This window comes from Mastigoproctus giganteus, chromosome 2, assembly GCF_048544385.1.
Source record: "Mastigoproctus giganteus isolate SK-2022 chromosome 2, ASM4854438v1, whole genome shotgun sequence".
Taxonomy (NCBI): Eukaryota; Metazoa; Arthropoda; class Arachnida; order Uropygi; family Thelyphonidae; genus Mastigoproctus; species Mastigoproctus giganteus.
In genome coordinates, this window is record NC_143576.1 from 252,482,059 (window position 1) to 252,509,611 (window position 27,553).

General features: G+C 35.0%; 1 protein-coding gene across 4 annotated transcripts in view; it reads left to right on the forward strand.

Moving 5' to 3' along the window:
- Positions 1 to 27,553, forward strand: part of LOC150090382 (uncharacterized) — a 201,624-nt gene that overhangs the window by 124,227 nt on the left and 49,844 nt on the right. For 2 of the 4 annotated variants that reach the window (XM_090369095.1, XM_090369091.1), the window contains 6 exons: positions 6,577 to 6,711; positions 7,137 to 7,265; positions 7,708 to 7,836; positions 23,518 to 23,640; positions 23,891 to 24,013; positions 26,799 to 26,918. In XM_090369095.1, coding sequence (XP_090225221.1) covers positions 6,577 to 6,711; positions 7,137 to 7,265; positions 7,708 to 7,836; positions 23,518 to 23,640; positions 23,891 to 24,013; positions 26,799 to 26,918 — 759 coding nt within the window. The remainder of the gene's footprint in view (positions 1 to 6,576; positions 6,712 to 7,136; positions 7,266 to 7,707; positions 7,837 to 23,517; positions 23,641 to 23,890; positions 24,014 to 26,798; positions 26,919 to 27,553) is intronic. The other 2 variants (XM_090369093.1, XM_090369092.1) reach the window with 2 other exon arrangements.

The following is a 27,553-nucleotide window of genomic DNA, read 5'->3' on the forward strand; positions in this document are numbered from 1 at the left end:
TTCCGATTCTCTCAGTGTGTTACAGGCTTTAATATCTGTAAGATATAATCCTCATCCAGTTCTGTCTAGTATTCAGCAGAAGATTCACTTCCTCCTTGGACGTGAATATGATATCCGCTTCTGCTGGATTCCCAGCCACATTGGGATTAGGGGAAATGATTTGGCTGACACCGCAGCCAAATCAGCAATTCCCAATAATAACCGCTGCCTGTCAGTCCCCTTTACAGACTACAGGCAAATAATACACCAAAAGATATATTCCCAATGGCAGGATTCGTGGAATAGACAGACTGCGAATAAATTATATCGTATAAAGCCTGTTATTGAACCGTGGCAGTCTAGTCTGCGCAGGAATCGTAAGGAGGAAGTTGTTCTTGCCCGGACCCGCATAGGACATAGTCATTTGACACATTCTTTTCTGCTGAGGGCTGATGACCCTCCTATGTGTGAGTCTTGTGGGACAATTTTATCAATTAGACACCTTTTAATCGACTGTCCAGATTTTAGCAATATCCGTTCTAGCGTTTTTAATCATCTGACTGAGCCGTATACACTCAGTGAGATGTTATCCGACAATGACCATGTGTCTGCTATTTTTAATTATTTTAAATCAATAAAGGTTTTTACTTGTATTTAATATTTACATGTTACTGTTATTTCCTTATTGATTTATCTTTTCTACATTTTATACCTTTGTTATTTTATATACTGACATGCTGGCCTAAGTAATTAGGTCAGTGAAAATTTAAATTTTTATATGACCTTAGTTTGGCGCATTATAGCCTTAGTAGCTAATGCGCCAATAAAAACCAAACAAACCAAACCAATCATACTGCATGATGGAAGAGATGGGGAAGGGTTGATTGGAACTTAGCTCTGGAGACTAAACATGGGTTCCAACAATTGAAACTTGAGGTTTCTACAATTGATGTCACTTATCTACTTCAAGTATACAATGGAGAGCTCACAAATGAAAGACCTCATTGAAATGGCAAAATGTGAAGAAGCTGAGGAAGTAGGTTTAACAGCTGAAATTCCTGTTCATTCCTTCACTCTCAAAGGACTTGATGAAGCTTTTCAATACAGAAAAAGCAATAGAGATTTTCAAGTCACAAGATTCAAGCACCTCCATAGCCAGGTGGGAAGGAGCAGCAGTGTGTAGCACACACTTCTTGATTAGACAATGTTTTGAGCCCGTCACCACCAAATACGGAGGATGCGGAAAGGTCAGGGAATGACCACCACATATCTCGGAGCAATATGGCCTTAGTTGCTAATGCTCCTAAAAACCAAATAACAAAGAACAAACAAGATTCAATAAAATTTCGAGTGCACTAGAAAAGTTACTACAGATTTAAATGTTTATGCATGCTAATGTGAAATTTATAAAGAAAAGATTGTCTTGGAAGCAAACGACTCTTCAAGCATTTCTGAAGAAATGAGACGAGTGCCAAGCCAACAATGAGCGGTGACCCATCAACAAGTGACAAACCATCAACAAGTGTGCATTTAGTTGATGATGATGAAGAATAAATATTCTTTAATATTTGTATGACACAAATAATTTCTTTATTATTATAATTTGCTTGATTTTTAAAGGCTGTTTTCATTTCTTTGAATAAATAAATCATTCTTTAAGCATAAACTATTGTTTTGTTGACCTTTACTTAATATTACTATGGTCAGATTTCATTGTTGAGAACGTAACCTCTGTTTTTGAACATTACGTCTATGAGAAATAAATTTCTGCTTTGTTTTCACTCTACAAGCGGGCACTAGGAACGAATTAACTCCTAAGGTCTGGTACTACCTGTATAAGGAAATCAAAAATAAGTATACAAATGAAATAATAAGATCAAAAAAGAATCACAGAGAAATCTATTAATTACAGAAGGTAATGACAACCCTAGGGGCATTATCTATAAAATTGTCTGCCAGAAACTGCCATACAGAGAAATAACAAACAATTATTGCACCAGATGGAACAACCACCATTCACACTGAACGAATTGAATGCAGCAACAAATAACACAAAGGAAAGGAAGTGTTTGGGACAAGACCTCTTTACAATCAGAAATAGTCAAAAAAGTAGTTGAATATTTCCTAAATATAGTTCTTGATTTGATTTGTACAACAAATGCTTCATATCTGCTCGGAAGCAGGCAATATTAAAGCTTCTAATTAAAGGTCCTGACAAGCCTTCCTCTGCAGCCAAATCATACTGGCCAGTCTCCCTACTGCTAGTGATTGAAAAATACTAGAGAATCTCATCTTGGGCCAGATCACATCTTACTACCAGGAGGCAGGGTTGGATTCACTATAGCAATATGGCTACTAGCCAAATACATGCACTGAGAATGCCATTAGAAAAATAACTAATACAATAGAAACCAGTACAGACAAATATCTAATTGCCATCTCTGTTGACTTTGAGGGTGTCTTTGACATCTTATGGTGGGAAAGCATCCTCAGAAGATTCAGATGTGAAATTTCCAGTGAACCTGTTTGGACTCCTCAAGAGCCACTTCCAGAATAGAACAGTTACAGTTAGAACCAAACAAGTAGTTATAGCAAAGAAGTGAGAAGTGCAGAGGGACTGCCCACATGATTCTGTGTTGGGCTCTTTTTGTTGGAATACTGTACTTAATGAATTCCTAGGAATTCATTAAGTACAGATGAGCTGGATCTCATCCAAATAGTCAGCTTTGCAGATGACCTTGTGCTCCTGTTAGGTGCAAATTCTCGGCAGAAACTGGAAATCAAAGAAAACATGGTCCTGAATTGACTGTGGGCTAAAGATATCACCCAGCAAGATGAAGGCCATACTCATGAAAGGTAAATTAAGTGACAACCATAAAAATTTAAAACAAATCTATAACACATGCAAAGCACCGGAAATACCTTGGGCTCATTGTGGATTTGCATTTGTACAGCATATTCAGTACAGAAGTTTGTTAGCCTTTTTAGGAGGGTGATCTGCTCAGATTGGGGGCTGAGGGATAAAGCTATATCAGCTCTATATAAAAGCATCTTTCTCTCCATGGTAACATGGTGCCACAGAGTAGACAAAACACAAATCATGCAAAGTTTGATTCTACTGACCATCTCAAGAGCATTCAGAACCACTTCAATTTATACCCTGTAAGTTTATAGGATTATTCTATTACCTAAGGAAACAGTTACCTGTAACAATCCTGAATGTCACAATCAATCTAAGTAACAATATAAACTAAGAAAAGAAGCAGGTGCTTCAAAACCTTTGTCAGGTGTGGCAAAGCAGTTAGGATGCCACTACACTGGTTAAGGCAACTTATAGACTTATCCCCAACATCAAGAGTCTAGACATAAGGAAAAATCCCTGGTTTGCTCCAGGAACACTCCTGTCCCAATTATCTCTCCAGGAATCTCCAGAATAGGACCACTATATAGAGGAGGTGAACACTATCTGCTGACTGAAAAGGACAAATACAACCACCTATCCACTTGCATTCAAGAAGTACTCATAAGAAACAATGAACTAAGACAAAATGTGCAAATGCAGCCACTTCCAGCAAGACTACAACAGAACTAACAAATACCCACTCTTTATGTGAAGGATGGCAATTTCCAGCAGAGGGGAATTTGCAATAGCCAGGGAACCCCCTGTACTAGCCAATATTTTTTTAATTTTTTTTTATTTATTTTGTAATTTCCATTTATTTTATTTTCCTTTTTTCTTTCATTTATTTTACTTCTCGGTATTTTTTCTTTTATTTATTTATATTTATATTTCTTATTTTTTTGTGGGCTATCTCTGGGAAACTCAGGCAACCCCAGGGCTGCCTAGCCAGAGTAATGATTCCAGACTCCCTGGCCCAGCTCCCTGTGCCATGGATGGTATCAAGGGCCCTGTGGTACTCCACAAGCTACTCCCCTAGGCTAAGAGGCCAGCAGAATAACAGAACACTCACACTTTCTGGCATTTACAGGGAACTGTATCTCAACACAAGAGAACTAATAGCAGAGTTGTGGGCAACCACCGGTGCTTCTTAACCCTCAACACCATTGTCCACTATGGCCTACCCATATATTTCATTATGTCCAAATGAAATAAATGATAATATTTAATTATAAACACATAATGCATGTAACCCACTTTTTATAGTAATATCTTAAATATTCATTTATTTTAAACTTAAACAGGTATGGTAAAACCTCACTTTAATGAACTTTTTTTTTTTTTTTTTTTGTACAAGGGGAGAGGTAAAGGCATGTTCACTTAAAATATCCGTTAAACTCAAAAGAAATGCATGTAGTTACAGGAGTTACTAGAATGTAATGAGAATAAAAAATAAAAAAAAAAAAAAAAAAATATAATTATTTGAGAGTTTAACTAATATGCATTAAGAGAATATAATTTTTTTGAAAGAAAAGAAAAGATCATGATGCAGTCTGTGGGACCAGTTACAACGTACACAAACTCCTCATTATAAGGAATTTCAATGGGCACCAACTACAACTGATCTCCAGAATAGGACCACTATATAGAGGAGGTGATGGCATTTGTTTTTTGTTAATAGCATATTTGGCTTAGTGTGTGTGTGTGTGTGTGTGTGTGTGTGTGTGTGTGTGTGTGTGTGTAGAGAGACTATGAACCATCTAATTTGTTTTGCTGGATAATTACTTGTCTTGAAAAAGCCAAACTGAAAAAACATTTGTAATGATTTTATTTGTATTTAGTCTATCTAGATACTTACCTATAGCTGTCTTGTAATATTCATTTCTCCAGTAATGTTTGGAAGCCTAATATCCATTAGTGCAATGTCTGTTTCACAAACTTAGTGGGTACTCACTTCACTGGGTGCTCCCTAACTGATGTATGACTGTTTTACTTTTTAACCATTAGCTGATGTTAGTGTGCATTTGTTTTAAAAAGTCATTGTGGGATACAAAAAAGGAGTCAATATTCAATTTTCTGAAAGAATATTGAATCTTCATTTTATGAAGCATAATGTTATGAAGTTTCAATAGCTGGTAGCAAGTTCACTACCAACACTTATTTTCAACATTCTAAAGAAGATTTTAATCTATACAACTGTAAAAAATGGAAATTGATAAGAAAGCTGTAATGTCCTACAGGTATTAAAGCTAGAGAGGGGGAAAGAGGATTTAATCTTTATTTTCACAGAAGCAAACTCTAAAAATATTTAAAAGAGCAAAAAACGGAGGGTGGACCTTTTTTGCATGAATTTTTGAGACAACATTAAAAGAACTGCTAAGAATATGATCTGTTTTAAAATGACATTTTATGTTGTTATGCATGAAAGTACAGTGTTTACTTCATTGTAGTTTTAAACATGTTTAGAGGAGTTATCAGTAGCCACCCTTTCTACTAGTTAAAAATAAATAAGTTCTAGGAAGATAAAATTTAACTTATGAAGATGTTTTTCTGTAAAGTTATGTGGAAAGAGAAAATGTATTACTTTGTCCTACTCTTTATGAAAAATGTGTTTCTTTAATTTTGGTAATTATTTAAGCCCTAAGCTTATTAAGACTTATTCAACTTTTGTGTATAATACACAAATCTGAGGTCACCAAGGCATGTGACTTAGAACAGTTTCATTTGTTAAGCTTAATGTTTTTACAAATACCTCTATTTTAATTAATAGGGGACTAACTGTCCCCTATTAATTAAAAGTAATGGAAGAACCAATTTATTAGAGATATAGAAAACTGTTCATATATAGGGATTATGAATGCTGTCCAAACTCAAAAAACCATACACATTCCTCACTAAAAGGAATTTCATTGAACACTATTAGCTGCCAAGGCAATGACAATTTTTGGGACAAAGAAGGAACAATATACTTTGATTACCTTCCAGAGGGTAACTTCACTACAGTGTAGAATAATTTCTGCCTTGCTATTGAAATTCATGAGTAATTAAAGGTCAAATCTTGTGGGTTGGAGGCAAACCTTACAGAGAAATCCCTTTCCTACAAAACATGTTGCAGTCACAAAGCTTGAGGTAACCGTGGAGAAAGAGGGGAAGGGGAAAAACAGCAGGCTGTAATGCAAAGGATCTAGAAATGGAATACTTAAATGTATAGTCCTTAGAGAAGACTTGAATAACAGCCAGTTTATTTCCTTTTTTTTTTTTTTTTTTTAAAGGCCATAATATTTTTAAACATTCCCTGTATTCATTTACAAAGTTTATTTCAAAATAAACTGAATTAAGAAAATGCACTTTTATTGTCTAAAAGCATAAGATACACCTGTGGGAAGTCACCAGAAGTCCGAAATATTCTGTGCAGGTAAAATGTCTCGTGAAACAACCTTAAAACAATTTTTGTTTGTTTACAATCATATTCTTAATGTCATTAATATGATAAAGAATATCTGTAAAATAAGGCCTCTATCCAGAAATTTCTGTAGGAAATTTCTACAGAAATACAGAATTTTTCAACTGCAACGATTAATGCATTCTTTAACCATCAGAAAAAGCTGTTTTACTTGTTTTCTACAATATTTGTTATTTTTAATTAATTTTTGTTAGTAACAGTGTGCACATAAATTTTCATGTTGTGGTTTTTCCAGATATATCAAATATAAAAACAGAACCAGACTCTCCTGAAGAGGAAGAACCACCACCACCACCACCACCACCTTCAAAGAAAACTAAAAAAAAGAAGAAAACTAAAGATCATGAGGACCTGTTAGCACCATCATATGGTATGCTTCTATTAAAAATAGTCCAAATTAAGACATTAATTTCTCCCTTTCCCCTTCAAATTCATTCATTTCAAGTTGAAAAACTTGTTCTCTTAGCACTACTATTGGATGAAAAATTGTTATTCAGCAGAAGTCCGAAATATTCTGTGCAAGTAAAATAATGTTTCATGAAACAACCTTAAAACAGTTTTTGTTTGTTTACAATCATATTCTTAATGTCATTAATATGATAAAGAATATCTGTAAAATAAGGCCTCTATCCAGAAATTTCTACAGAAATATAGAATTTTTCAACTGCAACGATTAACGCATTCTTTAACCATCAGCAAAAGCTGTTTTACTTGTTTTCTACAATATTTGTTATTTTTAATTAATTTTTGTTAGTAACAGTGTGCACATAAATTTTCATGATGTGGTTTTTCTAGATATATCAAATATAAAAACAGAACCAGACTCTCCTGAAGAGGAAGAACCACCACCACCACCACCTTCAAAGAAAACTAAAAAAAAGAAGAAAACTAAAGATCATGAGGACCTGTTAGCACCATCATATGGTATGCTTCTATTAAAAATAGTCCAAATTAAGACATTAATTTCTCCCTTTCCCCTTCAAATTCATTCATTTCAAGTTGAAAAACTTGTTCTCTTAGCACTACTATTGGATGAAAAATTGTTATTCAGCAGAAGTCAGAAATATTCTGTGCAGGTAAAATAATGTCTCATGAAACAACCTTAAAACAGTTTTTGTTTGTTTACAATCATATTCTTAATGTCATTAATATGATAAAGAATATCTGTAAAATTATTAAGGGCTCTATCCAGAAATTTCTGTAGGAAATTTCTACAGAAATACAGAATTTTTCAACTGCAACGATTAACGCATTCTTTAACCATCAGCAAAAGCTGTTTTACTTGTTTTCTACAATATTTGTTATTTTTAATTAATTTTTGTTAGTAACAGTGTGCACATAAATTTTCATGTTGTGGTTTTTCCAGATATATCAAATATAAAAACAGAACCAGACTCTCCTGAAGAGGAAGAACCACCACCACCACCACCTTCAAAGAAAACTAAAAAAAAGAAAAAAACTAAAGATCATGAGGACCTGTTAGCACCATCATATGGTATGCTTCTATTACAAATAGTCCAAATTAAGACATTAATTTCTCCCTTTCCCCTTCAAATTCATTCATTTCAAGTTGAAAAACTTGTTCTCTTAGCACTACTATTGGATGAAAAATTGTTATTCATTCCAAAAAAATTCATTTGGAAGCTATTAGATTTTCAACTGCTACATGTAAATGTTATTGTATTATGAATTCTCAACAGAAGCTCTGCTAGTTGCCAAACTAAGTGCACATTTTACAATATTTATTTCAAAATCCATATGGGTATATTAAGCAACTTTACTGTAAGTAATTAAAAAGCAGTAGTGCTATCAAATATGCATAAACAACTAGGAAAATTAAATATTTATTTTCAAAGTTTAGAAAAATAAATGTATGTGATAACTTCTGCAACCTTTTGTGGTCATCTAAAAAGTTTGAGAGTTTCATATGAGTCAGAATTCTAGAAATATGAACCAAACCTTGCCCATCAATCAGTTGTTATAGACTAATGAGAGATGTTACACAGATATGCCATGAATGTTGCACAATTTAATGTGGTAAACTTAAACCATAAGTACTTATATGAATGGTATAGTTAAGGAATATACCTAACTGTACCATTCATAGAGTATATTCATAGTATACCTATTAGTAAATTGATAAGAGGAGTTTACCTCAATATAGTACGTGGAACACTTCCGTATGATACCCTCCAGAAATTAAAACGAAAAAATCGACAACTTACCGGTACATTAAAGTAAAATATAAATAATTAAAGTGAAATATAAATAATTAAATAATCAATTTAACACAATTCAAAATCAATTCAAAACAATTAAAATTCAAATTAACGCAATTAAAAGAATCTAACGAAAATATTCAAAACGATTTTCCTTCCTAAGTGCACATTTTACAATATTTATTTCAAAATCCATATGGGTATATTAGATTCTCGTTCAGCAGCGTCAGAATTAGCCTTTCATGCCATTAACGAAAAACATACTTTTTTATTTAACGAGGCCAAAATACTTAACGTTCAACGTAATTATACGCGACTATTAATTGCAGAAACCGTTGAAATTAAATTACACGAGAATTCTGTTAATGTTCGGCGGCCATATTTGATCTCCGATGCGTGGACCTTTACGCGCATGCGCGAAGACACATAATCACTATTTAAGTTGCAGGTTTAGCCTGATTCGATAATTTTCATTCCTGTGATCAAGAGGAAGTAAGGAAGGAAAATCGTTTTGAATATTTTCGTTAGATTCTTTTAATTGCGTTAATTTGAATTTTAATTGTTTTGAATTGATTTTGAATTGTGTTAAATTGATTATTTAATTATTTATATTTCACTTTAATTATTTATATTTTACTTTAATGTACCGGTAAGTTGTCGATTTTTTCGTTTTAATTTCTGGAGGGTATCATACGGAAGTGTTCCACGTACTATATTGAGGTAAACTCCTCTTATCAATTTACTAATATTATTACCAACGTAGAACATATTGAGTAATACAGCTCTGATTCATACTATAGTATACCTATGAATATTCATAGGCAGTTTCACAAAAAAAAAACCCACTCAGAGCTTTGACTTTTATTCTTGTTTATAGGGATAGAATCTTTGGATGTTGGTAAAATATTCTACTTCCACAACATCAGATGGAAGTTTGTTCCAACAACCAAGTACTGGCTGAAAGCAAATTTTCACACATGCAACCATCCTTTTTCAAATTAAATTTCTCTTTATGTACATGCGTCATCAGAGGAAAAATAAGGATACCTTTGGCATTTAGTTTACTCAATCTACATAAACCTTTTAACACTTCGATCAGGTTTCCTCACAGTTGCCCACTTTTCCAGACTGCATATTGCAGTGTCTGGAACTATCCAAGTATGTACCTTGTTTTGCTCTTTTCTGCCCCCATTCCAACTGATCTACATCCTTCCTAAAATGAGGCATCCAGACCTGTGTACAGTACTTAAGATATAGTCTTGCCTTATGCAATAGAATATTTACCTCCTTGTGCCTGCTGGAAAATTCCTGTATATTATTGACAGAAACCCATGAGCTGTTTTAGCAGCCTGACTATGTAGCTGAGAAAACTTCATGCCAAATTGTAGTTACCCTTAGGTATTTTTCATTCTCCACTACCTTGAGTATTCTACCAACCACTTGGTATGTTATTCTGGGATTGGTAATTCTACTGGCAGTAATCCTGTGGGATTACTGCTACCCAATGGGATTTGCACTGCACATGGGTAGCAAGTAAGCCTGTGGGATTACTTGCTACCCATGTGCAGTACCTTCTATTTATCAATGTTAAACCTCAATTGTCATTTCTTTGCCCATCTACTTAATTTCTCTAGGTCCTGTTGTAGTTTTAGTATCTTACTCTGTTCTTGTCATTAACTGTCCTGCCAATTTTGGATATTAAACATATATTTTCATCAATATTGTTAATAAATGTTGAAAACAATAAGGGATCCTAAGTGATTCTACTAATAACATTAGTCTAAAAGAGCACTGTCCATTAATTCTCTCTCTCTCGTAACTTGTCTCCCTGTACTACACTGCCCGAATTTACACACAGTTTATTTATCGTAGAACTCTTATCAAAAGCTTTAATGAAGTCTGAGCAGGTCCTTGAGGTTGTCACAGACGTTTTCTCAGATATGTCAGACAAGCTGTACTTGCTACCTGAGAGTCTAAAACGCTGATGGAACTGATATTCGGGTGACACTCAAGTCAAGTGGACCCAATTTCGGTGAAGTCCGGACGGTCTATGACAGCCAAATCCTCTGCTTGTACTTTCACGATGGTGGGACTGTTCGTAATCCTGGGTATAACCTCTATGCACAAGTACATGGTGGGTGACAACCCAGGTGTGAAGCAACACCACATTGAGGAATGCCGCCCCTCTATATTACCAGGCAGTACTAGGTGGTAGATGATACTCATCAACCGGTGCAATACCACCACTTTGCTTATTGGAGGCTTGAAGTGGTGGAACCCATGTTTCGTCTCTAGAGCTAAGTTCTGGTCAACCCTTCCCTATCTCTTCCATCATGCAGTATGATTGATGACTTTGAGGTTATGATGAACACCGTGGCGAGATCCAATATCCCTTACATTTCGAGAGTACAGCTCTAAAACGGTGTTCGCAGGCCGGCCGCTAGTTAGTACACCGGACCGAACATATTGGTAACTCTCTAGGAGGCTTCCGGATCAGCTCGTGTATAATCTTGCTACCTCTACTCTTCCAGATATTGACTGGAGGGAGTCAGAGTAGTGTGTATGTGGGGAGCTTTGTCGAGGCCACGTTATGTCAAGGATCTGGGTATATTCTTACCATGTGTACGCTATATCCAAAAATGTCATTACTTCATGCAGCATTGTCCCACCCACTTTTTCTTACTATTGAATACACCATGAATTGTCAAACTAATACAGCAAGCTTATCTGCGAAAAGATCTAAACCTCCCAAGGACTTCCTAATTCATTTCACAAATATATGTGGTCTCAATTCTAATCTCAATAATATCCAGTTGCAGTCTGCCAAACTGCATGTACTTTTTCTGACAGAATTTCAGTTATCGGTTGATTCGACTACTGCTCATCTCAGATGTCACAATTATTTGCTGTATGCTTCCTTTCGCCTCAAAGGTGGTACTTGTGCAAATGTTTGTTGTGATATTCCCTGTCAGAGACTTGGCAATTTGGAATCTCCTCTCTTTGATCTTCTCTGGCTTAAAATCTCTCTACCTCATTGTGTCAAATTCATCTGTTGTCTCTACCGTTCTCCCAACTCGACTAATCACTTGGAGCTCTTTGACTTCCTCTCTTTGCAACTTGACTTTCTCCAGTCCAACTTTCCTAACAGTGAGGTAATTTTCCTTGGTGATTTTAATGTTCACAACTCCAGCTTGCTTCCGTTTTCTAATTACACTGACCCAGCTGGTCGAGAGACTGAGGCTTTTGCAATTACTAATGACCCTGCACAGATTGTTCATTTACCTACAAGAATACCAGACAATCCTAATCATACAGTCAACATGCTTGATCTTTTTCTCACAAACAACCCTTCTAAGTACACGGTCGAAGTGAGAGGTCCTTTAGGCACTTCAGATCACAACTTGGTGATTGTCTCTTCTCCAATGGAGCCTTTATCTCATGGCTATTCCCAGCCTCGTGCTGTTTGGCATTACAAGAATGCAGAATGGGATGACCTGTGAGATTTCTTTTCTTCTTTTCTTTGGTCAGATTACTGTTTCAAAACTTCTGATGTCAACGTTTGCTGCTCAGATTGTGTCAGTGAAATTATTCTTGCAGGAATGAAATCCTTTATCCCACACTCCACTTTAAAATCTTGTCCTTTATCTAAACTTTGGTTTTCCAATAAATGTGCTAAGGCTGTTTAAGAAAAGAATGTTGTATATCGTAATTGGCTTGTTTCTATTTCTTCAGTTTCATTTTCTGCCTACACCAAAGCTCGCAACAATTGTAAAGAAGTTATTAATCAGTCCAAGCTAGAGTTTGAACAGGCTAAGAGTATAAAACTTGCTTCTTGCCCTAATGGTAGCCAAGCATTCTGGTCTCTTGCCAAAGCTATCGGCCACAACAATTGCCCATCTCTGCTGCCACCTCTGTCCAAACTAGATGGTTCTGTTGTCACTTCAGCCAAGGATAAAGCTGACCTGCTAGCATCCCATTTTTCTTCCAACTCATGTATTAATGATCTTGGTAAAACACCTTCCACCATTCACAACATGCTCCATTCATTACCTCCTGTGGTCTTCCGTCAAAAGGATGTCAGAAGGATTTTGATGAATCTTGATGCTAAGAAAGCTCCAGGTCCCTATGGTATTTCTCCACTTGTTCTCAAAACCTGTGCGCCTGAACTTAATCCTGTTCTTTGCCAACTTTTTTCACGTTTTTATTCCAAAGGCGTTTTTCCTTCTGCTTGGAAATTTGTTCACATCCAGCCAGTTCCTAAAAAGGGTGAAAAATCCCTCCCATCCAATTATCATCCCATTGCAATTACTTCTATTCTTTCTAAAGTAATGGAGAAATTAATTAACCACCAACTCTTAAACTACTTAGAAACCTTCTGTCTGATCAATGATCGCTACTTGTGAAACACAAGTAGTTGCTCTTGACATCTCAAAGGCTTTCGATCGTGTTTGGTATAAAGGTCTTCTAAACAAGCTTCCATCTTATGGTCTGCCAACTGTTTTTTATTAATTGGTTATCCAGTTTTCTCTCTGATCACTCACTGAGGGTGATGGTCGATGGCTCTCTGTCTTCTAACTTCTCCACTAATGCCAGTATCCTCCAAGGTTCAGTTCTTTCTCCCACTCTTTTCCTCTTGTATATTAATGACCTTCTTCCATTGACTGGAAATCTTATCCATAGTTTTGCCAATGATAGCACATTGCATTCTACTTTCCATTTTGAGAAATCTTGCCCTGCTCAATCAACTTCAACTGCTCAAAAATCTGCTACCAATTCCTTGAATGCCGATCTCCAGGTAATTCTCCAGTGGGGCAAAGACAACTTAGTTGATTTCAACCCTTCTAAAACTCAGTCTTGTCTTATATCTAGCAAAAAGGATTTTGATGTATGCAGATATGAAGTTTTTCTTGCAGTGTAATTTAAGCTTAATATAGTACAATTCGAAAACCAACAAACTTGGAAAACAGATTGTCGGTTTTTGGACAATAAACATTCAGGGAAGCTATTAACATATCACAAGATGTAAGTAATTGGATCCCATAAATCACAGGTTCAAAATTCTGTTATCTTATTAATGTAATCATACCTTATGTAAGACAGAGCATTTAAGATAATTATATAATGTAACATTTATTTTCTTTGGACAAATCAAATGATAAAATATCCTTTTTTTTCATTGCAGTTCAGGAAAACAATTTTTTTTTGGAATGTCAGTACAAAGAGCAACTAAATTTAGACTGTTCTTAGCCAATTTTCTGACCTTAGAGATTTATTCTTCCCTTGTTTGACACTGCTGCCGTTTGTATCTCTTTTTTTGTAAATGAAAACCCCAAAGATACTTGTTGACATGAGACTTTCATTTCTGTAGGTTGTAATTTTCGGGAAGTACATGTGAAGGAAGATGTTCCAGAAAAGGAATAAGTGAGGAAGAAGAAAATTTGTTCTGTGAGTTTGAAGTTTGACAGTAAAAGGATGCCAACTGGTTGTGGCATGTGTTTATGAGAAAAGTTTAAGTTTTTTTTAATATTTTTTTTTTATGGGCACTTCTCAGAGGGCGCCTCCATAGCCAGGTGGGAAGGAGCAGCAGTGCGTAGCACACGCTTCTTGATTAGACCGGGGTTCGAGCCCGTGACCACCAAATACGGAGGATGCGGAAAGGTCAGGGAATGACCACCGCATATTCCCGGAGCAATATGCCCTTGGTTGCTAATGCTCCTAAAAACCAAATAACAAACAAACAAACTTCTCAGAGATTATTATGTTACTGATCTTACTGCAGTCTTTCTCAGTTTACTCCTTGTTGAAATGTGCTTTTGGTTTTCAACTTGTCCACAATTCTGGCTGGAATCATCATTCTGGCTTTTACATTTGTGTTACTTTATTTGCCATTAAAAACTGAATGTGTCTTGAGAATTATCCTTGTAACTAGAAAGGATTTACTCTGCAAAACTGAGATATATTATACCTTTGCTTATTACAGTTTCCTGTTTTTTGATTCATGATCGATTTAAACTCCATAATCATATCGCTACCCAACTTATCTAACAAATAAAATCATCTCACAAAATAACTAGCTGAACGTATAGGAAACTTTGTAAAAAAAAAATAATAATAATAAATAAATAAATAAACTTTTAGGCTTCAACTTAAGCTCTGGTAAGCTTTGATTCCTTTCTCACCTAAGGAATTCTCTATTCCTTCTGTAATTTCCTACCAAAACACTCCTTTTGCATTCCATTACTAGCATCAAAAGCTAATGTGGGTAATGATTCTTCCAGTTAGTAGCATCTATTTTCATTTCTCAGCTAAGTGAAATTCACATCATGGGTTAAGTACATAGATTAATTTATAGCAAAACTAAGTAGATTTAAGATGTTTTCATACAATTTGTAACTGACTGTGAATTCTGAAATTTAATTGTATCAATAGGTATGTTTAATAATTTAATAATCAGAATTTTATAACTAGAATTTACTGAAAGTTATGACATAGGCAATAACTGTCCGACTTCACAACACTGTATTCAGATATGGCCATATATTTTAGGGCACTTATTCAATATATAATCTCTGGTTTAGGTATTTAAACAGTTAACATCTTTCCACATAGGCTTGCAAAACCTTACTTTAAGCAGGATTAAACTTTAGTTGCCACCTTTCAAACTATGTGTGTAACCAATGTGTCATTCTGAAGTAGCATAGTCTGGTCCTGATTGTCGACCATCCTTCCTTTAAATCATCACAAACTTTGACAGCTTTCCCTGCATATCCTTCATCACTATTAGGAAAAATCAAAAAAGAAAAGGCACCCCAACACATGAACTCTGAGGGATTCCACTCACCACATCATTCCACTCTGAATAATGCCCATTAATTACCACCTCTATCTCCTTTCACTTAGCTAGCTCATGATCCACTTGAGGGTCTTCCCAGTAATCCCAACACACTCCAGTTTGTACAGTAGCCTCTCATGGGGAACTAAATCAGGTTTACTAAAATTTAGATATAAGAATTGAAATTGTTTTCAGCACCTAAGTGCTTTGACTTCATCATAGTAATTAACTGGACTTGTTAGGTAAGGCTTTCCTTTCAGAGGCATACTCTTATCTCTTTGGGACTTCATTCTTATCAAAATGTTTCTGTATTGCATCCTTAATTTATCACCTTACCCATTATAGAAGTCAAGCTTGCTGGGATCAGACATTTGCACTTTTAAAGTCCAAAGGTATTATCTTTGTATTACCTTAAAGTGTATTAAAGGTATTACCTTACAGTGTATTATCTCAGTAACAATTCTAATAGTATGATGCACTCCCTTTCAGCATTCTTTAACAAAACTGGACACACCATCTATCTCTGGAGCCTTACGCTCTTTCAGCCTCATGCGTTTTTCTGATGGGCACTTCTCAGAGATTAATATATTACTGATCTTATTGCAGTCTTTCTCAGTTTACTCCTTGTTGAAATGTGCTTTTGATGTTCAACTTGTCTGCAATTCTGCCTGGAATATCATTCACCATTTCAGACCTGGAGAGGTCCTATTTAATTTATTGCCTTCTTTTTTGCATTTACATGGAAGAAAATCTCCTTATTCCCATTCTTAGCTCTTTTTGCCTGTGATTTCTCATACCATGGCTTATTTGATCCATAGTATGGTTGCATCTTATATGTGGCAGTGTCACACAATCTGACTATCCCATGCTTCCTTTTCCACTTGTTATAAGATTGTGAATTTTTTTTTTTATATCCATAATGGCATCCTCCTTTAGTGATACTTTATCATTGGAACAAATATGTTAATAGCTTCCATGATAAGCTTGACCACTCTTTCAACTTACTTGCAGATTTTTGGGTTAAACCCTAACACTTCAAATCTGCAATAATAATTTTATTCACTGAAACAGCAACCAACAGTAATTCAACCATCAGTTTGTGGCACTCATCCCAGTGGTTACCAGCCATAAGGACCTTGGTGTCTATTTTGATCCTAAGCCGAGATTTGATTTGCACACACAATACCTCCAGAAGCAATTTATCACCTTACACTGGAATGCGAAACAACACTTCAGTCAAATGATGCCAAAACCACTATTAGATATCTTCAAACCACTGTTCATCCAGTTATTTTATATGCTGCTGAAATTTGGGCATCTACTTTGGCCTCACTTCAAGAACTGGTGTTTGTATCTGAATACTGGACCCTGAAATGGGCCAAAAAGACATTGCCAACCCCCCCCCCCCTTAGTTGAGAACTGCTGACTTGGCTGAGCAGTTAAATGTACCCATGCTCCCAAGGTTAATTGACATCAGGTGTTTAATGACTATGGTAAAATGTTCACAGGAGTGACAAATGCCCCCGAACATTTGGGATTTCTGTAAGTGGCACAACCCGTGCCATCCTTGAGGTCCGACCCCACACTAATCCTCAAATACAACTGTCTGAAACGTAGTCATTTCCTACCTGCCCAGGCACTTCTCCATCTTGGAATTAACCTGCAGAAAATGTGTTTGTGACATAATTTCCTATGTAACTTTTCCTTTTCCCTGTTTTAATCACATGTATTATTTTCTGCCTCAATATAAAACTCCTGGCCATGTTGCCATGATGAATATTATTGTTCATAGTACTTGTGCCATATTTACTGGCAATAAAGAAAATTTAATTTGCATCCAGCAACTTGAAATTACTATCCAAGTTGATGGAACCTAAGAAGACACTCAATCTAATTATACTTTCCCCCTCTTAAAATTGAAACCTTCTTTACCCTGATCACTGAAATTTCTTTGATAATACTCATTTTATAACATTAAAGTTCCTGTTCTGTCATTGGTTCTCTTCAGTTTAAGCTCTTAAAATCATTAGTACCTATGTGGATAATTACACTGAGTGATCACTGAATTATGACCACCTACCTAATACTTCGTAGGTCCTCCTTTTTTGCCCTCAGTACAGCAGCTATCTGATGTGGCATTGATTCAACAAGGTGTCGGAAGCGTTTCGGACGTATGGCCAACCAAGCTGTTTGTAGTGTGGTCAGCAATGCAGGTATGGAGGTGATTGGTGTATCCAGATGCCTGAAATGCCTTTCCATAGTGTCCCACAAGTTTTTTTTTTTTTTTTTTTTTTTTTTTTATGTGAACCCCAAACACGAGAGGTATTAGAACCTATAGTACTTAGTACCGTGCTTCAGTTGGAGGTTGAGAAGATGAAAGAAGATATTTGTTGACATTGGACTTGAACTTCTGTAGATTGTAATTTTCAGGAAATACGTATGAAGGAAGGTTGTTCCAGAAAATGGCAGTTGAATGAATAAATAAGGAAGATGAAAAGTTGGTTCTGTAGGTTTGAAGTTGGACAGTAAATGGCTGGTGGCAGCACGTGTTCGGACTGTTTTGAAAGAGAGAGCGGGAATTATAGAAGCCAATTCAGAAGAACAGTGCCCATGGAGGTATCTGTAGAAGAGGCATGCAGCAGAAACAGTACGTCTATGAGAAAGCGAGTGGAGAGACTGTTAGAGATGAATCATTAATTAACCTAACTGCCCTCTTCTGAATGGAATCAAGAAGCCTGAGAGAGATTTTGGGGGCACCACCCCAGATGTGGGAACAATATTCCATGGCAGGGCGGATTTGCGATTTATACAGAGTGAGCAGCTGTTTGGAAGAAAAGTAACGCCGAGAGCGAAAGAAAAAACAAAGTTTTTTTAGATGCAGAGGAAGCAATATTTGTAATGTACTTGTGTCAAGAGAGATTAGAAGTCAGGGTAATCCCCAAAAGAGATATATCATTTTGCCTAGAAATCAGAGTGCCACCAAATATAAGCATAGGAGCAAAAGAATCCTTTTTGCGAGATATAAGACAAGACTGAGTTTTAAAAGGGTTGAAATCAACTAAGTTGTCTTTGTCCCACTGGAGAATTACCTGAAGATCGGCATTTAAGGAATTGGTGGCAGATTTTCGAGAAGTTCAAGCTGATTGAGCAGGACAAGGTTTCTCAAAATGAAAATTGGAATGCAATGTGCTATCATCGGCAAAACTATGGATAGGATTTCCAGTCAATGGAAGAAGGTCATTAATATATAAGAGGAAAAGAGTGGGGGAAAGAACTGAACCTTGGGGGACACCAGCATTAGTGGAGAAGTTAGAAGACAGAGTGATCAGAGAGAAAATTGGATAACCAATTACTAAAAACAGTTGGCAAACCATAAGATGGAAGCTTGTTTAGAAGACCTTTATGCCAAACACGATCAAAAGCCTTTGAGATGTCAAGAGCAACTACTTGTGTTTCACCGAACCTTTCCATTGAATTAGTCCATAAATGGGAAACATAAGCCAGAATATCACCAGTGGATCGACACTGACGGAATCCATACTGGCGATCGTTGATCAGACGGAAGGTTTCTAGGTAGTTTAAGAGTTGGTGGTTAATTGATTTCTCCATTACTTTAGAAAGAGTGGAAGTAATTGCAATGGGACGATAATTGGATGGGAGGGATTTGTCATCCTTTTTAGGAACTGACTGGATATGAGCAAATTCCCAAGCAGAAGGAAAAACACCTTTGGAATAAGAAAGTGAAAAAAGGCAGCAAAGAATAGGAGTAAGTTCAGGAGCACAGGTTTTGAGAACAAGTGGAGAAATACCATCAGGACCTGGAGCTTTCTTAGCATCAAGATTCATCAAAATCCTTCTGATATCTTTTTGACGGAAGACCACAGGAGGCATTGAATGGAGCGTGTTGTGAATGGTGGAAGGTGTTTTACCAAGATCATTAATACATGAGTTGGAAGAAAAATGGGATGCTAGCAGGTCAGCTTTATCCTTGGCTGAAGTGACGACAGAACCATCTGGTTTGGACAGAGGTGGGAGCAGAGATGGGGAAAAGTTGCGGCCAATAGCTTTGGCAAGAGACCAGAATGCTCATCTACCATTAGGGTAAGAAGCAAGTTTTCTACTCTTAGCCTGTTCAAACTCTAGTTTGGACTGATTAATAACTGCTTTACAATTGTTGCGAGCTTTGGTGTAGGCAGAAAATGAAACTGAAGAATTAGAAACAAGCCAATTACGGTATACAACTTTCTTCTCTTAAACAGCCTTAGCAAATTTATTGGAAAACCAAGGTTTAGATAAAGGATGAGATTTTAAAGTGGAGTGTGGGATAAAGGATTCCATTCCTGCAAGAATAATTTCACTGACACAATCTGAGCAAACGTTGACATCAGAAGTTTTGAAACAGTAATCCGACCACCTCAAGTGCTGTATGGGATTGATATCAGGAGAGTTCAGAGGCCAGTCGATATGTGGAAAGTCAGAACTGTTCCACAAACCATTCCTGCACAAGTGTCTGATGGCTTGGTATATTGTCATCTTGGAAGACACTATTGGCATTTTGGAAAAAGCGTAACATAACAAAATGTATCATGCCAGATACACAGTCAGCAAGCAGTTGATGATAGCAGAGACCACTGATACGTTGTTCTACTTGGGGTCCAATTTTCTGCCAGTGAAACATGTCCCACACCATACAACCGCCTTCAGCGGCCTGCACTTTTGATACCATGCATGATGGATGAAGAGCCTCATGTTGTTGCTGCCAAATCCGTAAACAACCATCCACAGTGTGGAGTAAATGTGACTCATCCGACCAGCACACCTTCCAGCCTTCTAGTGTCCAACTTGCATGCTCTTTGCACCAGGTGAATCTTTTATGCCGATGAACCTTGGTTAGGAGAGGATGCCGTAGGGGTCATCCGCTGGTATAGCCCATATGTGCAAGCGTACGATGCATGGTCATGCCAGATATTATTCTGGGTTGGCCCATTTTGTATTGGGTAGTCAATTCTTCAACAGTGCTGTGCCTCTTCACTTTATACGAGTTGTCAGACTCTGCGCTCATCTTTAACACCAACCTTTCCCTGACCTTTGCAGTTTTGCCATTGGGTCGTTGTTTGACCACTTTGATGCCAGTTCTGGTACACTTTAACTACAGCAGCCCTCGAACACTCCACCAGTTCAGCTGTTTGGAAAATTGAGCACCCACAATCTGTTCTTTATCAAAGTCTGATAAATCTTTCCTTTTTCCCCATCGCACTCAGAATTTTACTACCTACTGAACCATTGACACCTTATCTATGCTACGTAGGTCGACTAACTCCGCATTCTCGTACCTCGCGTGGTCAACGGGTCGCATTCAGTTTTCATATGGGTGGTCGTAATTCAGTGATCACTCCGTGTATATTCCGTCTAGTCGCCTTAAGTACTGAGAACATTATACTATAATTGAGAGTGTTTTATAACAACCTCTATCTTAGCACAATGCAGACATTGCTCAATTCCATTTTCTTAAGAAAATGTTCAGAGTTTCTTACAGTAAAATCTCCTAGCAAAATTACTTTAAGAATTGGAGCATTAGATGTCTGATAATTCACTCCTAGGGTTGGGGGTTGGTCAGTCAGGAGCTGTATACTGTATTAAGCTATATATACCATATATTAAGTTCAAATTTAAACTGTTGGTAAAGATATTTCTTTTGTTTTTCCCATTTTCAACTATATTAGTAATGATTCACGTGCAGTAAATTTTCTTGTTCTGACCTCTACAGATGTATCAAAATTAAAAACAGAACCAGTCTCTCCTGAAAGGGAAGAAACACCATTTATACCTTCAAAGAAAACCAAGAAAAAGAAAACTAAAGAACAAGAGGAATTATTAGCTCTGCAACCTAGTATGCTTTCTAAAAATTATGAAAAATTAAATACAGCACAACAACCAAAAAACTAAATATTTTTAAGGTTTTATTTTATTTATTATTATTATTTTATTTATATATATATATATATATATATATATATATTTTGTGAGCCTGGTTTATTTTAGTTTTGTGCAAAAGTTATTCTGTGAGTAGAGTTATTGGCTTGCTGAATAAGATTATATTTTAAGTTAAATAATACTTATTCCAACTCATTTGGTAGTTTGCTTCACCACTATGCATTCTATGTTTGTCAACCATCAGGTTTTTGATTTCTCTAAGTGAATGATACAATTTTATGAACCAGCAATAGAAGGTTGTCGACTATCTTGTCAAACTTGAAGTCCACCATTTGCCATATTTATTTCTAGACATACAGCTTTTGCTACAAGTATGGATAACTATAAAAACCTGAGAAAAGTTTGCCATCATGCAATCTTTGTTTGCCTTTTTCATTTCCAGTGCAACACTAATGAATACAGGCACTCCAACCCACTCAATTTAGTAAGCAAGAAAGATTTTGTTTTTCAAAGAAAAACAAATGTATGAGATTGAATTTCTTTGAGTTACTGATTTATTCAGAAGTCTAGAATTTAGCTGAATTCACATTCTTAGAAATTACGGTAATTAGAAAGCCACCCTCCCTGCCAATCATAATTATTAAGACAAGTGAGTGACAAGTAAAAATGTTCTGTTTTTTTTTTTTTTTTTCTTTTTCTCATTGTGCTTTATTTTTTTTTAAAAGAACATTACCAAAGCAATTTAGTAAGTAGTGGTTGCATAACTTCATTGTACCTGAGCATTCTCATTTTCACATATTAACAAACAGCCCAATGGGAAAAAATGAAAATGCAGTATTTATTCTTTTGTTTTTTTTTAAAAAAGAACATTACCAAAGCAATTTAATAGGTATTGATTGCATAACTTCATTGTACATGAGCATTCTCATTTTCACATATTAACAAACAGCCCAGTGGGAAAGAAGTGAAAATAATAAGGTAAATAAATAAGTTAATGTTTAAAGAAATTGCAGAAGTAGGTGGCCAAGCTGCTAATATTTAGATGAAAGTGGGGGGAGGTGCCATTTCAGAAAAGCAATGCCCATGGAAGTGTTCATAGAAAGGGCATGTAGCAGAAACTGAATGTCTATGAGACAAAGAGTGGAGAGAACTTTGTAAGGCTGACTTTGTTAATCTGAACTTTGTTAATCTGAACTTTGTTAATTTGAACTTTGTTAATCTGACTGTCCTCTTTAGGATGAGTCAAGAATCGTGAGAAGTTTTGAGAGCATCACCCCAGATGTAGAAACAATATTCCATTATAGGTCAGATTTTAGATTTGCACAGTTATTAGTTGTTTGGAAGAAAAGTAATGCAGAGAGCAAAAATGAAAACCCATTTTTTTTATGCAGAGGAAGAATTTGAACTGTTTCTGAAGGGCAAGGTTTCAAACTGGAAAGTGTAGTGTAGTTTGCCATCATCAGCAAAACTGGATAGGATTTCCATTCATTGGAAGATCATTAATATAAGAAGGAAAGAGTTGGAGAAAGAACTGAACCTTGGGACCAGCATTAGTGAAAAGGTTAGAAAACAAAGTGCCATCTACCAGCACCTGAAGTGAGCATTCAGAAAGAAAACTAGATATCCAATTTCAAAAATACAGGTAGCAGGCCATAAAATGAGAACTTGTTTAGAAGGCCTTTATGCCAAAAGAAGAAAAGCCTTAGAAATTTCAAGAGCAACTGCTAGATTTTCACAATGTTTCCCTTGAATTTGTCCAAAGATGGTAACATAAGCCAATATATCACCGGAGGATCAGCACTGATGAACCCATATTGGTGGTCATTGATCAGATGGAAGGTTTCAAGATAGTTTAAGAATTGTTGGTTGCTGGATTTCTCCATTATTTTGGAAAAAGTAGAGGTAAATGCAGTGAATAATTGAAAGGGATGGATTCGTTCCTCTTTTTAGGAATGGCTGGATATGATCAAATTTCTGTGCAGAAGGAAAAACTCAAATGGAATAAGAAAGGATAATAGCGACATAGGGCAAGCACAAGCTCAGGCTGTTGGTTTTTAGTTTGTGTTGTATTAAGCTCAGATTTAAACTGTAAATATATCTTTAGTAAAAATATTTCTTTTTTATTTCTCATTTTAATTTATATTAGTAATGATTTGACATACAGTAAATTTTACTGTGTTGACATTTCCAGATTTATCAAAATTAAAATCGGAGCCAGTCTCTCCTGAAAAGGAAGAAGCAACAGCATCACCTTCAAAGAAAGCCAAGAAAAAGAAAACTAAAAGTCAAGAGGAATTATTAGCTACAGAACCTGGTATGTTCCAATTGGAATTATGATGTTCCTATTAGAATCACAATTTTTTTAAAAATTTACTCTTTAAAATTATTTTCCTGGAACTGGTTCATTTCAAATCTATTCAAAACTGAGTAGTGTTATCGGATGAAAAATTGGTTCTTTTGAATATGATTCTGTTAAAGTTAAACAACATTTATAATTTATATATTTTAATTTATATTAGTAATGACTTGACATACAGTAAATTTAACTGTGTTGACATTTCCAGATTTATCAAAATTAAAATCGGAGCCAGTCTCTCCTGAAAAGGAAGAAGCAACAGCATCACCTTTAAAGAAAGGCAAGAAAAAGAAAACTAAAAGTCAAGAGGAATTATTAGCTACAGAACCTGGTATGTTCCAATTAGAATTATGATGTTCCTATTAGAATAACCATTTTTTTTAAAAAATTTTTACTCTTTAAAGTTATTTTCCTGGAACTGATTCATTTCAAATCTATTCAAAACTTTGAGTAGTGTTATCAGATGAAAAATTGGTTCTCTGAATATGATTAAAGTTAAACAACATTCATTCCAAAATACTCTGTTGGCAGATTTCTTCACTGTGTATTCTGTTTGGCAGCCAACAGACTTTCGACTTCTGTAAGTAAACTATATAGTTTTGTAAAATAATAAGAGGAATTTACCTCAGTATAGTACATAGAACACTTCTGTATGATATCCTCCAGAAATTAAAATGGAAAAAACAAAAAAAATCGACAACTTAGTGGTACATTAGAGTAAAATATAAATAATTAAAAAACCAATTTAACACAATTAAAAATCAAATTAATGCAATTAAAAGAATCTAAGAATCTTTGAAAATATTCAAAACTATTTTCCTTCCTGAAGCTGACAACACTTTTCGACCATATGTCGTGATCACAGGAATGAAAATTCCTGTGATCATGTAAAACTATATAGTTTTACGAACCAGCAATATCAGTTATCTTCCCAACTAAGTCCACAATTTGCTGTATTTATTTCTAAAGCCATATAACTTCTACAAATGCAGATAAGTGTATAAATATTGGGAATTTATTAGCCATCAAACAGTCTTTGTTCTATTATGTTTTTATTTCCAGTGCAATACAAACAATATAACCCTTTGCCAATTTAGAAAGGAAAAAAAGATTGTTTTTAAAAGAAAAACAAATGTATGGGATAATATCTTCAAACCTTTGTTGGTATCTAAGATTTTGAGTTACTGATTTAGTCAAAAGCCCAGAAATGATCCAAACCCCAATCCTTCCCTGTCAGTAATTTAGAAGGCTATCTTTCCTGTCAGTTCTAATTATTAGAAACTAGTACAGTGACATAGCTTTATTCATATGCCATATCTCACAAAAATAAATAAATAAATTTAAGTTTTTTACTATTATTTGTGTACCTAGTGGTATCCTTGTGAGGTATTTGAAAAATATTTGTGCTTCTGTTTTAATTTTTTTCTTATTTTTATTTTGTTTTAAAAGAAACATTATCAAAGCAATTTTTTAGATAAATGCTTTCGTCTTATTTATGCCTGAGGGTTTTTAACATGTTAACAAACAGCCCAAGGGAATAAAAGAATAAATATAAACATAGTAAAGTTAATAAAATATAATCTTGTAGAGAAATTAAATAAATAAATAGGTGGTTGAGTTGCCAACACATTCTTCATTCTGTCTCTAAAATTTTGTTTAATATTTCCTGCTTGGTTAGATTTAATGCTCAAAGGCAGAAAAAATCTGAAAAACAGCAATATCTCCCAAGGTTGCTGTTTTTTGGGTTGTGCTGTATTAATCTCAGATTCAAACTTATTCTGTTAATAAATTTCTTTTGTTTCTTGTTTCAATTTATATTAGTGATGACCTGACATGCAGTCAGTTTTCTTGTTCCAATGTTTCCAGATTTTTTAAAATTAAAAACAGCCAATGTCTTTTGAAAAGGAAGAAGCACCAGTATCACCTTCAAATAAAACTAACAGTCAAGAATTATTAACTACAGAACCTGGTATATACCTATTAAAATTATGAAGTAGAGTACATTTAAAAACCAAAAGTTATATATTTTATTTATTTTTTTTTTTGTTTTGTTTTTCATGAAATTTCAGGTTGATGCAAAACTTGTTACTGGATGAAAAATTGGTTCTTTGAGTATGATTATATTTAAGTTAAATAATATTCATCATAAATACACAGTTGGCATTTGTGTGCTTTCTTACAATGCCTTCTACATTTTTTTTTTTCAACTACTTTAAGTAAATGTTATAGATTTATGAAAGCAATGGGTCTGCCAAACTAAGTCCACAATTTCCCATATTTATTTTTAAAGTCATACAGCTTGTGCTTCAAGTCATGCAACGACAAAAATGTAGCCCTCCCTCAATTTAGAAAGAAAGAAAAATTAATTTAACAAAAAGATTTGTGGGATGGTAACTTTTTTTGGGTTACTGATTTATTTGAAAATATAGTAATGAGCATCCCCGCCAAACCAGTAATTCTCTGTCGCATCCCCTGTCAATCAATATTAGAGTTCAGTACATTTACACAACTGTGCTCATATATAATTTCTCAAAAAAAAAAAAAAAAAAAAAAGTAAATAAATAAAGGGCTTTACTTTTATTCCTGTATGCAAGAGTTGTTGAGAATCAAAATAATCATGTAGAAAAATTGCAAAAATATAGGTTGTTGACATGTTTTTGACTCTGATTTTAATATTTTTGACAATTCCTGTTTGGTTAGATTTACTGCCCAAAAACAAAACAAGCAGTATCTGGGTCCAAAGGCTAATGACTTTCAGGTTGTACTGTACTAAGCTTAGATGGAAATGTTAGTAAAGATAATATTTTTTTTTTTTTTTTTTTTAAATTTACATTAGTAATGACTTAGATGCAGTAAATTTTTTATTTTTGCTCTGAGGGTATCTACATTTGATATGCTGGAAACCCCCTCCCCCCACCTCACTGGCTTCCTAAATTGAGAACCCAGCAAATGAAACCAAATATATCAAAATTGAAAACAGAGCCAAGTCATTGTTGGTTTATATTGTATTAAGCTTAGATTTACACTGTTAGTAGAGATATTCCTTTTCTTTTGCACATTTTAATTTACATTGGTAATGACTTAGGTGCAATAAATTCTTTTTCTGACTTTTCCAGATGTATCAAAATTAAAAACAGAGCCAGTCTCTCCTGAAAAGGAAGAAGCAACAGCATCAACTTCAAAGAAAACTAAAAAGAAGAAAACTAAACATCAAGATGAATCGATTACACAAACTGGTAAGTCCCTATAAAAATTTTAAAAAAGTATAGTCGAGTATTCAGAAACTAGACATTTTTACGATTATTTTAAAATTTTTTTTTAAACAATTTTTCAGTTGCACCTTACTTCATTTGTTTTTTGATTGTTGTGATCATTCTGTTTCACAGAAGATCACAGCTGCGTGCTAGGCAAGACTTGTGATTATGTTCAACTTAGAGACAAATACTGTTATCCTTGTTATGCATAAATTGCTCACCTAAACAGGTGAATCTGTTATACATTTAAAAATCTGAGATGCCACCGAGACATTCAAAGCAACCATTTTTTTTCATCAGTTGGTGGGTAGCATCTATTAGTGAATGTATACCAAGCTCTTAATGTATTTATGAAACAGCTGTCCTGCAGTGTCTCATATTTTTAATTGCATAGATGGGTTATCTGTTTGTGATGTTATGCATTTAAAAAGATATTAGCAGTTTAAATAGGACAAAGATATTTGGCTCTAAATTTAATATAAGCTCAAGTTTTATTGCCAAGTACTTGGCTGGTTTTTTTTTTTTTTTTTTTTTTGCTGTGTAAGCAGAATGATCCCCACAGTCAAAAATCAAATGCAATGAAGCATATAAATTTTATTCGAGTTCAGCAACCCATT